This window comes from Squalius cephalus, assembly GCF_949319135.1.
Source record: "Squalius cephalus genome assembly, chromosome: 8".
NCBI classification, from domain to species: Eukaryota; Metazoa; Chordata; class Actinopteri; order Cypriniformes; family Leuciscidae; genus Squalius; species Squalius cephalus.
The window spans coordinates 8,067,437-8,086,233 of NC_137129.1; the positions used below are offsets into that span (position 1 = coordinate 8,067,437).

The 18,797-nt window shown below is 35.2% G+C and overlaps 1 protein-coding gene across 1 annotated transcript in view; it reads right to left on the reverse strand.

The window, feature by feature from the left end:
* Positions 1 to 4,370: 4,370 nt before the first annotated feature.
* Positions 4,371 to 18,797, reverse strand: part of c19h1orf94 (chromosome 19 C1orf94 homolog) — a gene marked incomplete at both ends in the record, with an annotated part of 92,714 nt that continues 78,287 nt past the window's right edge. The window contains one exon of the mRNA XM_079878798.1: positions 4,371 to 4,515. Coding sequence (XP_079734924.1) covers positions 4,371 to 4,515 — 145 coding nt within the window. The remainder of the gene's footprint in view (positions 4,516 to 18,797) is intronic.

An 18,797-nucleotide genomic window follows, 5' to 3' on the forward strand; every position in this document is an offset into this window, starting at 1 on the left:
TTTTTTTACGCTGGTTGTTGTGCGCATTGCAGCACTTCGGAAATGAAATGTTCTGTGAGTGTAACTAAAAAGTGAATGCTCTATCGTGTTTGAAAATATCATACCTCCTACACTTAACCTACCCCAAACCTAACCAACATTTCTTGGGGATTTACTAGGTGCGTTTCCATTACAGATTTGCACAAATCTTTTGAGATTTTTTCTAAATGTCGACAAAAAACTATTACGAAATGACGTCGTTTCCATTAACCAATGTTATGCGACTAAAACTTCATTTTTTTCCTCTCGCGATAAGTAAAATCATTTCAAAAACCATGGCAATGGACGTTAGTAGGTTTATGTACTATATCCCAGCCACTGCACTAGCCATTATTAATCGAAGGAGATGTACTGTATGTGTGTTTTCCAAGCATTAATGGTAAGGAACGACCCTTATTATACTTGTGAGCGGCACATATGAGGTGTTTCTCGGTGTTTCTCCCTCATATCTGCTTCGAGGTCTTGATTGTGGCATTTATTTGAGGTTTAGAATCCATTATTCCGATAATTCTTTTGTCTTATATGAATTTAATAAAGAACTCTGTCTCGTATTCTGTCCAAACATAAAACGCCATCTACGTCAGGTGACCTGTAAATGTGCAAAAACTGTTTCCATTGCAGTTTTGTGAAATATTTCTTTTTCGAAATTTCCTGAAAAACCACCTCATGCGAGCGTAAAAAATTTTTTGTGATAAATGGGAGTTTTTGCGAAATTGACGTGTTTCCATTGGGCGTATTTTCAATGCGCAATTTCAGTTTGCGCAATTTGAATGGAAACGCGGCTACTGACACTAGTGGTGATTTCAGCTGGAAAATACAGTGAATTGTATGGGGGTTTTGCAAAAATGTAGTAGAGGCATGTTGGTAACTTTTTGTTGGTAACTTTTTGCATGTACTGAAGTATTAATAACAGTAAATTATGCATAATAACAAGTAACTAACCCTAAACCAAACCCTAATAGTAAGTACATGTAGTTAATTAATATTACTCAGTACTTATTTGTGTAAGTGCAATGTAACCATGTCACCTTAAATGCATGTAATCCTAATGTTTTGATTTCACTATTCAAATTTTATTCTATCTGTCTTTTAATATTATGGTTTGAGCAACTTCTGCTCAGTGGACTATGAAGTAATCAGTGATGCAATTACTGTACAGAGACAATAATTAGTAATGTAAACCTACTACAATTTTACTACAAAACCTACTAGAAATGTAGGCAGCAATGTTGCAGACACAAATATTATAAATAATTACACAGCACTCTGGAATATGTGATTCACTCACTTATTCTATCCATCCATCCATCCAGAAGGAGCTCAGTTCCGAAGTGGTTTTGCTAAAAGACCCAGAATTTTTTTAATTCAAAACAAGGTTGGAATCTAGAATAAAATATAAAGCTGGTATATCTGTCTCTTGCTCTCTCTCTCTCTTTCGTATCTCCTGTTCCATCTCTTTTCCTCTTTTTTGGCTCTAAGCCCCAAATGATTGATAACTCTCCTTTTATCTTGTATCTGAAGTGATGGACAAGCTCAATGTTAATGCCCCCCCTGAATGTCCAGACGTTTGGCCTAGCAGGACCCTGCCGTGTCATGTCTTATTAATATCCCCTTTTCTGTCACGGCCTTTGTACACAGATTAGAAAGTAATTAACCTTTAAAGTCATCTGCTGGTCCAACATTAACTATTTACAGGCTTGTGGGTCTTACAAGCTGTAGCTCTCTCTTAGTCATTTCTTCTTGTCCTCTCTGCTTCCTGCTTCCAAGCACTTTTCCTCTGTTCCTCTACTCACTTTTTCAGGTGAAGGACCATTGCAGGAGTAAAATACAGAGCATCTAGAACTCCAAATCTGGGATAAACTACCTTAAAACCATTACCTATAATGGTATGTAGTGTAAAAGTGCCATATATCTAGCAATGCCTTACTTTAACCAATACCATTTTTTACACTATAATGTTGGTCGTATTTACCTGAAATGAACTAGACCGCTACTTTTAGCTACAAACATATATGAGCCAATTGTTCACAAGAAAGGAAGTTTCAGACACATAACTCTCAGTTTTACTACTGTGAGAAACACCTCGTAAATTGATGAAATATATAAACCTGCATCAACACAGGGCAAGTGTTTTGATGGATTGCTTCCTGCTCCCCCACTGGATCCCTTACATCCTAAAGATGACCTTTCGGCACACAAAGGACAATCATTTGCCCTTCACACCCAGATGCTGCAGAGAAGCATGTTATTATCATTTTTATGACATTTGTAATGGACATGTAGATCACTTACACCTGCATTGCATTTATAGACACCAGGCATCCAGGAACATGCTGCTCGAGTGAGTTATGCTTTTTGCAGAAGAAATAATCACATCCTGCCCTCATGCTAACACAGAGGATGATAAGAGAACATCAGTATGGAAATAAGCAGAACACACTTTGGTGTATCTTGCAAGAAGGCGATGGAGGTACTGTTCTTCCAAGCACATCTGGTCTTCTATGTGTCTGAGAGCCTCCATCATGTTTCATTCATAGCCTGAAGAGAGGCTCTTACAACACAGAAAAAATACAGGAGGAGGGGGTTAGAGAGAGAAAAGATAAGGAGAAATACTGTACAGAGGGAAAGCAGCAGTAAATGGACCATGGATGGACAACATCTATGCTGACTCCTTTATAAACTGACCGGATATCTTAATAGACATGATGTTACGGAAACGTAATTTGATATCCTCTTACCTCCTAGTACTGCTTCTTAACTGAATATTTTTGTGATAGATTTCCATTGTTAATTGTTATATTTTTATGTTTTAGTTTTTGTCTTTTAATGAAAATATTATTTCATTTTACTTAAGTATTTAATCAAGTCATTATCATTACTTTTAGTAAATTTTACTGATTTTACTAACTAAAACAATGCAATTGTAATTGAGCTGTAATAAATAATATAAAATAACATTGTCTTGTTTGATATAAATTCGACTTGATGAGAATTCAATTTCTTTTTGATTTAGTTATAGAATAATAATTTATTCTAGAAAATTGTCCTCTGACCAAAAAATATGTAATTGCAACTTTTATTTATTTTCTTACATATTTCATTAACAGATGAGTTCCAAACAACACTGAAGTTAATTGGACTTTCATTGTGTGGACACAATATATATATGGACACACTGATAAAAATGATTATGTGGTGAAGTAAATACTACAGAAAAAACAGATGTAATTTCTATACCTGAATAAGTCAAATACTTTTTTATATTAGTATACTCAATTTAAGCTTGTAGAAATAAAAGCGTAAATATCAACGTTGAGTAAAACCTACTCAACTTTCTGATGCTGATGGTGATGGTGTTCCCATAATGCACTGGGGAATGAATAATTGATAAGGTTGCATTTTTCCAGCTGTATTTATACTGTTTTATCATTGCTTTTGTTGTTAGGTTTAGTAACTTTTTGTTTAGTAACTAACAGTTTTGTGACATCTTGAGTTAATTTTCTACTCAGAATTGACTAAAAATGTATCCATCGAATGCTACTGTTATTATGTATTGCACCAAGTATTGAGATCTCTGTGTTTGGGTGTAGATGTTGTCTATATCTACTGTATTATTTACTAGATGTTCCAAGTAAAGCATACACTTTTTAAAGCATGACTTAATTCAGTGTTATATTGTTTGAGTAAAATGTTCTTGAAACTGAGTATAGCAAAGTAAACTTCAACAAAAGTAGAAATTACTCAACAAACTTTAACTGGCCAAGTTAGTTACTTAGTTACTTGTTACTTGTACTTGTTAATTTTACTTAACTCAGTTAAGTAGATTTGACTCAATTCCACATGTGAAACTTACTTAAAAAATCTGCGCGCAAAACCTTGCAAAAGAAAAATTGAGTGAATTTTACTTATTGTGTTTTCATCGCAGAAGAAAGATGTAGGAATCACAGCTCAAGGGAATCTCAGCCAAAGGCTAGGGGAGTGTTTGAGACTCTCCTCTGAATTGCTCTCTTCTTCCTGGTCAGCACCATTACAAATAACCTGCAGTCTGACCTTCAACATGCAATCTATTAATTGCACACTCGCTTAGTGATGTTCATCAGCTTCACTTTGCACCGAGCCTTAATTCTTAATTAGAATAATAAGGTAATTAATAACAACACTAGTAAGGTCACCACCTCTCGTCATGAGATGGCCACTGAATGAGTGGGAAGTCAACATAAAATGACTACAAGCAATAATTTGTATCTCATTTCTGACCCGCCCCTCCCTCTCTAGCATTAGCACCCCCTCACCCCACCGGTCCTGAATGACATAATGTCCTTGCCGGGTAATTACATCAGGTTCAGCGGTGTGGGGTCATAAAACTTAAAGTAGTCTAATACCTGGAAATTGGCTTTCAGGTGTGCCGTGCGTCTTGCTGTCATGTCTGACAGCATTCTCGCCGAGGCACTCTCGTCCAGGGGCTCATAAATACCGCTATCATGCAAAACAAATAGAAGCTGAAAACAAATAGCACTAAATCATCGGCCTTACTAATATGATGGCATGTTATTTACCGGGCTGTGTGGTCAGGCTGATAATGCTGCCTTTATTGTCGATATAAAACCCTTCATCCCGCCTATGCGTACTGGTCCGAGTGTCGCCTTCATCTGAGAAACAGAGACAACACTGGGTTTCAGGGTAAAATCAATAACTGTCCAAATTATCTCTGTGCTCTAAGCAGGCAATCACCACTGAGCCCCTCCCTCCATTCTACATCAATCCACTCACTCCCGCGTAATCAATGACCCATCTCGCCCTTTTCAGTCCAGGGGTGATGCTTGAATTATGAGTGTATGGATTAATTCATTTCTATACATAAGCGTTGTGCTTTCACGGCGATGGAACCAATATTTAACAAGGCGTACGGATGAGGGGGAAGCCGAGGCGTCGCACTTCGCTATGGCTGTTAAACTTCTTGTAAAGTTTTCCATTATGTGCCAAAACCAGTGGAGATTAAAGGCTATTAAAATGTTATCGCAGGACAACATAATCCCTCTGGCAGTGTTTCCGCTTTCTTTCTTTTTTTCTTGTCAAGTGATGGTTATATTTCACCGCATAAGCCAGTTTTCAGCCTATTAAAGATTGCTTGTTCTTATCCATCGGCACAGATCGATACTGTTTAGAGAGACATTTCATATCTGTTTGCATGAAATTAGGTAGTTCTGAGAGTTACAGACACCACAGATAGCATGCTGTACAATGTAATTTGTAATATATTACACAATGTAAGTGACGTAATCTAAATACTTTGAAACTTCTTTTTCAGCATAGACTTAAATATAAAGTGTTAAAAGTAAATGGACAATATGGACATAAGTATTAGGACACCTAACCACAGGTTGGGGAGTAACTAGTTACATGTCTGTATTAATTACAAAAATGCATTTAACTGTAATCCGTTGCAGTCACAGAGAGAGAGAAAATCTGTAATTAAATGAGTAATTTTAACGATTTAAAAGGGGGTTACATCTGAATATTTTCTGTAAAGGATATGTTGATTAATATTCATTTGTTGCTTTGCCTGTTTTTGATGTGCACGATGCCTCCATTTAAAGGCTGTTTAGTAAAGCAATGCCATTCTGATGCTTTTGACTGGTTCTCTTGTTAGAATTTGCAGCGCACCACGTTTGCCAATTACCTCAATCCACATTGCCGCTAAAAGATTTACCTGTCTGAGAGTTGCCATGGCGAGTGATAAAAATGCCTTCCAGTGCTGGAAATTTAAAAATCATTTTATCCATAAATCTGTATTTAACCTCAGAACGATCTCAAAGGTGAGATGTGCTTTAAAATGAAATAATTATAATCTTAATTCAAGTGATTAGTGATATGAAAATAATCATTGAAAGTAATCAGTGTTGAGTACTAAACCCTGCCTGGTTTAAATGTTTGAAAATGAATAACAGTTGAAAACATTCGTTAGAAATTTAGATAAGTAATCAAAAAGTAATCCAATGTAATCAGTTACATTAATAAAGTCAATTAAAAAGTTACACTACTTATTACATTTTAAATAGGGTAACTTATAAACCCATTTCTAAAGTAACCTTCCCAACAAAATAACTGTTTTGTATTTAAATATGTAATTTATTTCTGTGAAAGCAAAGCTGAATTTTCAGCATCATTCAGAAATCTTTTATAACATTATAAATGTCACAATTTGGTCCAACTTTATATTAAGTACCTTTAACTACTATGTACTAACATTGAAATTAATAATTTGATACAATGGACTTACTGTGTATGTTTTTACATTGTATGTATATATTAAAAATAACTGCATGTAATTACAGCTGAACTTAATTTATGTAATTAAATTTATAATTACACAGTTGACCCTTCCCTTACACCTTAACCCACCCTTAAACCCACCCATACCACCACACCTGTCCCTAACCTTACCCGTATCCCACCTCAACAGCAGTTAAAATGTTTTACAATACAACATGAACATAATAAGTACATTGTACTTATTTTTCGATGTAAAGCCACTTAATATAAAGTGGGACCAAATATAATTCACAAGACAGTTTACATAATTTAAACTATCTATGCTGCTCAATTTACTCAGTATATAAAACAATTTCTTTTAGAGATGGGATGTGGATTCCAGATTTTCATAGAATGAGACTGAAAATATATTATTTGTTCCTACCAGGCTGAACGCTATTCATTGGAATCATGGTTCATCAGTCAAAGCGTTTCTAATTCTTTTCTGTGTAAGTCCATTGGCAAATTCCAATGGGAAGTGAGCATCCCTATGCCCTACTCACTCTGAAGGGCAGAACATGACCATAAGTGATTAAATGACTTCCTTGAAGTGACCATTGCATGTTCCCTTTGCTAACGGACTTGTAAAAGAGCCCTTCGTGAAGAGATTCAGTTGTTCACTTTGGTTTGGAACACTCAAACAAAAGACCACACGCTTTACATGGATACAGAATTTCAGTGACAATACTCGGATCACTACACAGTTAGTTGGATTTTGTATTTTAAATGCTTAGCATTGTATGTATTCTGTTAATCCCATATTCTGTTAGCCGACAAGGATGCTAATAGAACTGGAGGTGTGTGAAGACAGACAGGAAGTGTTTTCCCCTTCTGTTTGATGGACTGTCTCACTCACAGAGAGGTTTGTTAATCTTAAGGAGATCCGGCCTGACTTGTCTTTCTGGCCATTTGGTACAACTCTGAGGCAAATTGAGTTACCAGAATTGATAGAGCACTTCGGAAAAGAGGACATCTGATGCGGTTGCGGTTATGGTGTCTGGTTCAGATGCAAATAGAGGTTGAGATTCGTTGGGAGGCATCAGTGAGAAGTGTATATTGTTCTGACTTATATTATTGGGTCACAAGCCAAAATAAAAGGGCAAAAAGAGAAGTACTCCTCACCTTCCTTTTTGTTCCAGTTCTCAAACTCTCTCTTAATACCCTCAGGCTCTGTCTCTCAGGTTTGAGAGACCCCCCCCCCCCCCCTCTCTCTCTCTCTCTCTCTCTCTCTCTCTCTCTCTCTCTCTCTCTCATTTCTTTACTTCTTCTAGACACCGGTTCATGGGAACAGCCTACAATTACAGTGACACTCTCTGCCACCAGCAATCTCAAAGCTTTTCTAGTATTAGTTCTTAGCCTGAGTTATCGATAGTGTTATTTGTGCCTTTCTCTCCAACACACACACACACACACACAACAGACACAGGTAGCACTCAATGTCAAGCTTGCTGCTTTCAAGTTCTCTACTTCACAGGCTGTTGAGCTGATGATGCACAGGGCATTATGGGGAATCTTGTCACACAGCATTGCTTGGAGTGAGTGAGCGAGTAGAGAAAAACAGTTTCACAGAACGTGTTTTTTTTTTTTTTGTGCTTTTCCAAGAAGTAAATTTATAATGTAAACAAGTAAACAAATGTAAAGAGACCACAGCAACAAAAAATATTAATACATTAATAAAATACGTGAATTTTTAAACTTGCCAACTAAAAACTAAACAACTCTTTTTTTCCTTACAAATAGTCAGTTAAAATAGCACTGGAAGGTAACAATTGTTAGGTAACTATTATTTTATAGTGTAAGTTATGCCGCCTGTATATTACCCCATAGATTTTATCTTTTGCATAGAAACAAATTTTAGTCTGAAGGTGTGTATATTTAAATTTTCACCCATGTTTAATATTCACTCATGCCTGTGATGTCCACAGGGAGACAGGTGTCTTGTTGAAGGCGTTAGCCAGAGCAGAATGTAATGCGTTCCTGTTCTATATGTAATTTTAATACTGCAAATCACTTTCATTTTTTTCTAGAGATATTCTTTGGGAGCCTCTGTGAGTATTACTATGGACATATTTTAATAACCTACATTAGGGTTATATATTAGGGTTATATATATAAGTGTGGGTTGTTTGTTAATGAGGTAGTGGACTTTTGCTCATATTTTTTGTTATTAACTTTAACATGGCAACACAATTTTTTTACTCTTTTTTTAAACAACAACAATAATAATAATAATAATAATAACAGTTCTACTTTGTAACACTCTTGGTTTTTTTTTTTCTGTCTATTAAACGAATTTAATTCTTTCACATTTAGAGTGATGACTAGTCCACCCAATCCCAGCTACTCTGATGGTAGCTAACTGAAAAAATCTATATATTTTTTTTTGTTGTAAATTTACAGTTTGCAAAGTGTATGATTACAAATACTTATAACATTTTATTTTGCACCTGTTTCAGTCTATGTATGCGACAAGTCTCTGATTCATTCACTCAACCGATTCATTTAACTATTTCCCCACCATTGACAGAATTTTTCGTCATTTATGACACAAAGCTCCCTGGCCAATAACAGAATTTTATGTCAATCCTTGTTTTCACTGTCATTGGTAGAGAGCGCTATTATGCATTTTTTGAAAGAGCACAGAATATTTGGATCCAAAAACAAGCAAGGAAGAAGCAACAACAATTGATAGAAGCACATAAGCTAACGTGATCATCAAAAATTCAACAGCGTATAAATCAAAACTGCCCAACGTTACTGAATAAAATATCGGCCCTAGAAGAGGTATAGAATTGTGTACGTTTTGGGATTGCTGATGGACACATTCTACTCTGCCTAGGTTTTGATTTTCTCGGAATCCAATCCAGACATAGTCTTTGAGATAAAACGCTCAGCTTTTAGTTCAAATTACAGCTTTTTTTCAATGAAACTTTACCCCATTAAATTGTTGGTTTAAAGAATGCTGGAATCTAGAATAAAATGTTTAGTTTTAAACATTTCTTTCTTTTGATATATTGTATGTTTATACATATCTATACAACAAAATATTCTGGAGGCCATAAAAGTTTTGTTAAAATGATCAAAAATGCTTTTTAAAAACAAAACATCCAGAATCCACTGAATCCAGAACCGCATACTAGCATACTACTACTTTTACCATATCTTTCAATGGCAGGTATAGTATGATTAGTATGCTAGGATGCGGTTCTGAATTCAGCAAGTATCTACAGTATACAACTGAGTCATTGAATTATTCACTCAACTAATTGTCTTAACAACAGTGATTCATTCAGGAACTAAACCCCTGCTTGTGTTGCTTGGAGACAACTGTTTATGCTTTTCTTTTTTGGAAACCATTTTAATTGAAGGAGCAAAATAAACAAAGTAACTGGCAATGCTATTTCCAGTGTATTGAACTGCTGAATAAAAGTAATATCACATGTAATAGTGCTGTTGTTGGTTGAAATTAAAACAGCCACACTCTTAATCATGTGATATTGCTTAATTATAGCTAAATATAATTGTAATTATAGCTAGGCTCTGTAAAATTTGAAAACCTTGCTATAGGGAATTGCAAACAAGTGGGTGATAATGACCTTGTACAAATCCACTATAGCACTGGAGTAGCAGAATCTGTCGGCATGTTTCACGCTGATGTTGCATACGAGGACTCATAAACTCCATATCATCCCTCAGTGATTTGATCAGTTGTCTCACATTACATTGAGTAATCGCTCACCTCTCAGAACCCTGGGACATTTGTCTCCTCCAATATGGGGTCATTATCTTCACCTGCCATCTACATGGTTAAATTGCCTTCTTATCCACGCTACACCGACCTCACCCCAAGGTCAAGTATTGCACTGTCAGGCCGATTAAAGACTGTTACACAGGAATTATCAGCCTCATCTTAAATGCTGCATCCTGCTCCTGAGAAACAAATAGAGTTGCATCAAGGGCTTGAATTATGGTCCAATATCCAGTGTAGGTGTGATGATCCTTCATGGATTATGATGCACGCCATGAAATCAGAAAATGAGAGGTAGCTCAGTAAAGTCTTCACAGTCAGGCTCAAAGCCCTTTTTATTTAGCTCTCTAGGTTTACCTTAGCATTGTTCTGTGAGTGCAGTGTCTGAATGTGCGGAGGTCTAATTCAACTTCCTTATGAGCAGCGCCGCTGAAAACTGCCAGTGCTATTGTCATTTGCACACACACTTGTGTGTGTGTGTGCGTGTGTACATATGGTAGAGTGGTTGTTTTGCTTTAAAAGCATCTTTGAATAGCTCTTGAAACAGCCTTTTGATAGGCACAGTGCAACACCAGATAACTCTTTATCTCCAGCTTGAATGGCTAATGTCCTCTCTCACTCTTTCTCCCATCAAAAGATGCTATTTCCCCCTCCATAATCTTGGATACAGAATAAGGAGAGTTGTTTTCAGAAAGTTGTGGTGTATAATGGGGAACCATTTATGCAATGAATTTGCAGAATCCTTTTCCATTTGCCAAAATGATAAGTAAGATAAATTTGTACAGTTACAGTCATATCCAGAATAAAATGATATGCCATTTTATTAATGCTGGGTATTGCATTGCCACATTGCCTCTGAGGCGGTTCATTTCTATGGGTTCAGATCGTCATTATGTTTCAGTATAAGCTTATGCAATAACATCTCTTAAAAAAAAAATCAAAAAACATATTGTTAAAATACAGGGTGAAACTTTACAATAAGGTTCATTTGTTAAGTAAGGGATAATGTACATCCAGCCGGTGGTTCTCTTAAAATAACCCCCGACAGGATGATCACGGAGGGGTCTTGATCAGCCTGAAGAGGGTTATTTTGAGAGAACCACGGCTAGATGTACATTATCCCGCTTATTACACGGCTAATTGCCACATAAGTAAATAATTAGACACGGAATATTGATCTGAGTTGAAATATTTTATTAGGCTTCCGCGGTGAGAGCAGTTGCAGCGGCAAGTTCAAACTAAACGGACATTTAAGAGATACGGTATTTCGCCACATAAATAATTATGGGGATAAGATATGTTTGTTCCCTCAACTCAAATTCAGTCCAATTTAGGAATTGTTTGGAATTTAAAAATCATTCTTTATTCAGTAATGAATGGCACACAAGCCTGACAGCTAGTACTCATTCGTCAATAGTGGGAAAATAATCTCTGAACTTCATAATATCATATGACTTGTATGAAAATCTACACTTCAAGGTTAAGCCAAGGGCAAGTTATGCTATTTGGTCTGATCCAATCTGCAAACCAATCTGCATAGAACCCAGAACTCTCTGCAAACCTGATATGTGCCCTCCTGTATATTTATGAGTTTGGACTAAAGCCAGTTTTACACACAAACTCATACTGATCCGGAATGTTCTGTCCTTTTGACACGCCTACTTATAAGTGTGGAAAACGAGAAGACATGTTGGTCTTTCTCAAACTAGTGGCAAGAATCTTGTCTCCTCGACTGAATGGGCATGCTTGCTGTTGCCTGCTTCAATCACAGTCTGCTGGGTATTTTTTTTATTTCACTATTTTTGCACAGATTTTGACAGATTTATGCTTGAATATCTTAAATTGAAATACAGAGTCTGAGTCAAGCAATGACTCGATTTACTGTCCCAGGGACACCTCATGCACCTGACATCCCAGCCAGCAGACTATTTCATACATATACTACACAAATCAGCTCTTTCTTTTCTTTTTCTTTTACTATTTTTATTCTAGTGGGTGGCTTACGCATTATGTACATGGTTAATTAGCCTTGGCAAATTAAATATATAATTACAGTTTAAATATGTAAAGGCACAAATGTTCGCAACCCCCTCATGAGTCTGTTATGTTTCTGAATTAACTTTGTAATAACTTTGAATTAACTCTGTAATAAATTTAATACATTTGCACAAGGTGAAAATATGCATACCTTCATTATGAAAGGCCAAAATGTATATTTTACTTTTCATGCTGTATGAAGTTACCTTAATGAGCTATTTCAACCTCATGTAAAGTTTAGTTTTGTTGGTGTTACTGAATGTTAGGTTACTTATAAATAAATAATTACATTTAGAGAAACATTCTTATCATTTTTTATTTATTTTGAGTGTAGCATGCACTACTGATCAAATTTACAGTAAAACAGTAATATTGTGAAATTGTGTAATTTATACCTGTGATGACAAAGCTGAATTTTCAGCATCATTACTCCAGTCTTCAGTGTCACATAATCCTTCAGAAATCATTCTAATATGCTGATTTGGTGATCAAGAAACAATATTGCTTATTTTTTGTGGAAACTGTGATATGATATATTTCCCCCGGGATTCTTTAATGAATAAAAAATTCAAAACAGCATTTATTTGAAAAATATATATTTTTTGTGACAATGTAAAATTATTTACTGTCACTTTTGATCAATTTAAAGCATCTATGTATGCTGAATAGAAGTATCAGTTTCTTAAAAAAAAAAAAAAAGGCCCAAAGCTTTTCCATAATTGTAAATATAAGCTGCATTGCTATGTTTTTTTATATTTTTTTTTTATTTTAGATGATTTTTATGTTCACTCACTGATCTGTATATATATATATATATACTGTATATATTGTATATAGTACAGGTCAAAAGTTTGGAAACATTAAGTTTTTTTATATTTTTGAAAGAAGTCTCTAATGCTTATCAAGGCTGCGTTTATTTGATCAAAAATACAGAAAAAAAAAACAGTAAAATTGTGAAATATTATTACAACTTAAAATAATAGTTTTCTATTTGAATATACTTTAAAAAATAATTTATTCCTGTGATGCAAAGCTGAATTTTCAGCATCATTACTCCAGTCTTCAGTGTCACATGTGACATCCAGTCTATCACATGATCCTTTAGAAATCATTCTAATATTCTGATTTATTATGAGTGTTGGAAACAGTTCTGCTGCCTAATATATTTGATGAATACAAGGTTAAAAAGAACTGCATTTATTCAAAATAAAAATAATATTTTCTAATAGTATAAATCTTCTTTACTATCACTTTTTATCAATTTAACACATCCTTGCTGAATAAAAGTATTGATTTATTTCAAAAAAAGAAAGAAAAAATTACTGACCTCAAATTACTGACCATTAGTGTATATTGTTGTTGTTGTTGTTTTTTTTTTTTGTTGTTTTTTTTTACTTTTTATTCATCAAAGTATCCTAAAAAAGTATCACAGGTTATGAACTGCAGCAGAACTGTTTCCAACTTTGATAATGAATCATCATATTAGAATGATTTCTAAAGGATCATGTGATAGACTGGAGTAATGATCCTGAAAATTCAGCTTTGCATCACAGAAAAAAAATGATAATTTAAAGTATAATAAATTGAAAACCAATTATTTTAAATTGTAATAATATATCACAATATTACATTTTTTTCTGGATTTTTGATCAAATAAATGCAGGCTTGATGAGCAGAAGAAACATCTTTCAAAAACATTAAAAACTGATTGTTTCCAAACTTTTGACCTGTACCGTATATATAGGCTATATATACAGTACATCATGCTTACAAATCTGCTTACAATATGCTTAACATTTTATATATTCAATTTCTTTTGGCCAGAACACCACAATGGCACGATTATGATTAGCATAATTTGTAGTATGCATCAAAATTACATGCAATATTTATTGACTTCTTCACAGTGTCTGTGTAAATACTTCATTTGGACCGTTTACTCAGGTGCACCAACCTTTTTTTGCAGGAGCACACATGCTTTACAGAAATGCGAAACAACACGGTCAAACTGTGAAAGGACTATAATAAGCAGGCTTTGCACTAATATATCCCGGGCCAATTATGTGCTCCATGATCTGTGGGCAGAGGATCTTTCTAGACAATTGCCCAAATGGTTTAGGTCTATTTCAGCAAATGCGAGCGAAGCATTCGCTGTGTCTGCATGCTGTCAGACTCTTCCCAGAACACATTTCAGGTGTCCAGATCTGTTAGAAGGCGACATTGTTTGTTTTTTACTCTCTGTGAAAAGGGTAGAATAGTATAAAAATATGCTTCAGGGCACAATGTGTCCAAATCTGCAGATTTACAACTGTTAACTTTGGAGAGCGAAGTGCCTGAAAGCGTCTGAGGATGTAATTTCAGACGTAATAGTAAGCACTTCGCAAATGTAATTGGTCTGAAGTGGGCACACTCAGACAAACAACAAAGGTACATTTTAATATTTCATTAGAACAGATGAATGGGAAATTGTTTAACGCGTTTGATGACTCCATTTGACCGTGACATGTTTTATTAACAATATAAAATATGTATAATTTATGATTACAGTAATAGTGCTTAAACCGGCTACCAAAGTGATTTAGTCCACTGTTCAAAAGCCTTTCCCTTGCTCTAATAATATGGATATATAACCATAATTTTGCCTAATTTTTGCTTCATGAACTATTTATTGGAAAATGGAAAAGTTTGCCTTCAGCATGCAGCATTATACCTCAATCCATTTTAAACTAATATTAACGCAAGATTCCTCCAGCCATGCTATCCATTTTTAAACACAAGTAGATGTCATTTGTGATCAAGAGTGGACAAAATGCATTGTGAATCAGTGATGAAAAGAGCAGATATGGGCCTCAAACACAAGAAAAACAGGGTGAGAAGAAAGACATAGCAGCGGATTACTTTTGTTTTTCCAATCATCCTTTCACGGCAAACAGTATTGATTCAGATTCTATGGCCCTCTCGGTCTTTCTAACCCTCCGTCTGTCCAACTCGCTCTTCCTCTGCCCACCTGGCCCCAAGAGAAATGACTCCTCAGCGTTCTCTCTTAGTATTAAAGAACCGTTGACAGGGAATCATTCTTCCTGATCTCCGAGTTTAGCCTTTAATTTTTACAAAACCTATCAATCATGGCAGAGGGGGGTGAAAAGTCTGGGCAATATTTCCAAGCTGCGATTAAAAGATATCACCATACATCAATCTGCAGAATGGCATTCGTTGTCCTCATCACACTGTAGATTTTAGCGTTCTGGCCTATTAAAGCAAGAAGCCACTAGAGGCCATGTCAAAAATGATTTAATTAATGATTTTTATTTTTATTTATTTTTTGTCATGTTTTTCTGTAAAAATATCTCAAGGTACTTCAATCGAGTTTAATTTGCAAAACCGTGTAAGATATTAGGACATAATATATGAGTTATGAATTAACCCTGTAAAGCCTGAGATGTCAGAAAAATCGATTTTTTTATTGACCAGTTTTTCTAACCTTTAGACAAAATCTTTTAAAGGGGTCATATGATGCGATTTCTTGTTTTCCTTTTTCTTTAGTGTGTTATGTGGCTGTTAGTGAAGTATAAGATCTGCTCAGAGTGTCAAACCTAAAGAGATAATCTTTATAAAAGTTAAGGTTCAGCCACGCCTTCCTAAAACGCTTCGTTCAAACACGCCCCCACAAATCTACGTCAGTGTGTGGGGGCAGAGTTTCGTAACACCGCCCAAATGTATACGCAAAGAAAGAAAGCGTAACTTTTATTCTCGCTGTGTTATTGTTGCCGCCGGCGCCGGCGCCGCCATGTCGTGGAGACGCTGTGTTTTTCGTTGCGAAAGCCAAACTACTTTGTTTGGCCATCCAAAAGAGGACACAATTAGAAAACAGTGCTTAAGCTGTATTTACAACACTGTTCCAGAACAGTACAACTACAATTTTCGACTGTGTGCTGCGCATTTTTCGGAGGACCTGGGAGAGTACAAGGCCGGCTGTGCACAAAGGCTGATTCTAAAATGCAATTCCATATTTGCATATATATTCTGGTGCTTCTGACTCACACAGCCTGTAAGTATGTTTTCATATTTTAAGAATTTGCTACTGACTATTCAAACGCGAGTTTTGAGCAGTAAAGAGTAGCGCTTGCTTGTCGTTTCTACAATCACAAATGCAGACATGGTTTTATGTTTACATAGTGTTCTCACACCCTTGGCGTGGCGCAACGTGTAAAAATACAGTATAAGTCATTATAATCAGTTATTATGTCTCCAATGAAATAAAATCTTACCAATCTGATACGATCTGGTCCAGTCGCGCTGGCAGAGTTGATCGATCAGCTTGGTCATCTGCATTTCATCTGCATAATGACTTGTTTAACCTAAAACCGCGTAAACACATTGCATTAAACCAAATACACAAAATAATGTTCTTTTTAGAACCATCATATGAACCCATTAAAAAAAAAGTTCTAAAAGGCTTTTTATTTTTTATTAAAAAAGTATGAACTATCAATCAAACGACAAGATTGTGTTCAACAGGTTTTTCGTAAAAGTAAGGTTTATGCTTCAAACAAGGAAAGGCAAGTAGGAACAATAAATGTAATTCATAACTATGAGTACTGTGTAATGGTTCATTTTTCTTATGTTATTTTTAATTGAAATTCATTGTGTTTTGGTTCAGTTTTTCCCTGCGACCCAGTTTCCCAGTGTGTTTGATTATTCCTCCATTCCAGTCCTAGAGCTTCCGAACAAATGGGTTTTTTGGGGTGCGGACTGATGGGGCAGTGAACCCAAGGAGTCAGTCCTAGAGCTCCTCCTGTCCGATTTTAGGGAAAAATCGGGTCTATTGGAGACGTCAAATATATGTTTTAAGCGTGTCGAAAGATCACCACAGATACAGTACAATCCACATGGGATAATCTCACAGAATAACAAGCAGCTGTACACAATATGATACACCAGTGTTTTGCCAGTTTATCTCTTTTAAATTCTTTTTATAACTGTATCCGCTGTACGTCCGACTGACTGCCCTGTATTCTTCCTTTTGATTCTAAACTGAACTCAAATGGCACTGAGAATTGGGTAAGAGAGAAACATAAACCACTTAATTGGGGAAATTGAAAGATGAAACAATGCTGATGACCTGGGTCTGTTTGATGTGTCAATTAAACTCGAGGTTCTGTGGGGTGCGGACTGGATCGACTCCATTTCTAGAGCTTCCGAACCCGAGGTCAGTCCTAGAGCTCCTCCTGTCCGATTTTAGAGAAAAATCGGGTCCATCAGAGACGTCCAATGGAATTCTTCGTCGAATAAACACCACAGACACAGTATAAGAGTAAAACTATATGCAAAATAAGAGACACCGGTGTTTTGCCAGATGGGAAGTTTATTCTATGTATCATCTTTTTACTACTTTCATTAATTTTACTCTAATTCATTTTATAACTGTATCATGTATCTATTTTAATTCCTTTTATAACTGTTTTACTGTAATTTCCCTTGCTTTTATTTTGTGCTTATTTTCTATGCAAAGCACTTTGAATTGTCATAGTGTGATATTTTAATTCCTTTCTATGTAAAACGCTTTGAATTGCCATAGTGTATAAAATGTGCTATATAAATAAACTTAATTGCCTTGCCTTGATTATTCCTTTCACCTGTTCTATTAATTATCTTATTAGTTCTTCTTGTTATTTAAGCCCTGTGTTTCCTGTCTTCATTGTTTGGAGTTGTCTTTTTATGGTTTTGTTAACTCACCATGATCTCCAGTGACATGAATGTGTTGAATTATATTATTAACTCTTTCTTTGCTTTTAAACAATGCCTTCTTTTTTTATCAGTTCTTGAAGTTTTTAAAAATAAAAGCTACATTTTGAGCTGAGAAAATCCTGTTTTTATCACAGACTACGTCTGAATTATATTCAGAACGATAATCAAAACATAGATGGAGTAGAACATAGACTTTCCCCACTTTGACAGAAATTTCCGTCAATGGCAGGTGGCTATAATGGATTTCTTTGTTGAGTTTCTCGTCTTCGTGTGCTTACTACTGCAACCAGCTGTGACATACTGAAGATAAAATATATATTCTATATAAAAATACATATGTTATGCTATTTTTGCATAAAAAAATGTACCTTGTTCTAAGGATATTGTATGGAGTCCCTAAAGGGGCATGGTGGTGGAAAGAATTGTGTAAAAACAATATATATATATATATATCTTGCAAAAGTAAAAGCATTGACAATTGAACGCAAAAGCACTGATATGTAATGTATAATATTGAGCTATTTTTACTGGAACAGAAAAATACAAATTAAGGACATTCTTTTTTTGCTGTGTACAGTGATTTTTGACGTTTTACTTTGTTTAACTGCAACAGCAATATGATAAAAATCTATGTTCATTTAATAGTTACATTCATGAATCATAATAATTAAAATGAGCATCTCTTACTCTACAACGTCATACGTTTCAGTAGCCTAACTGTTGACTATTTACAGCAATGCGTTTTATCAGCATGTTACTAAATTTAGCTCATCTAATCAGAATTTGTTATCTTAACTATGTGTTTTATAATTCTTAATTGTAATTACTCATTGTTATTTGGGTGACATGCTGTTTGCATTGGTTAGACAAATGTGTGCTGTAAAACTGATATTTAAACATTGATGGCTCCTTA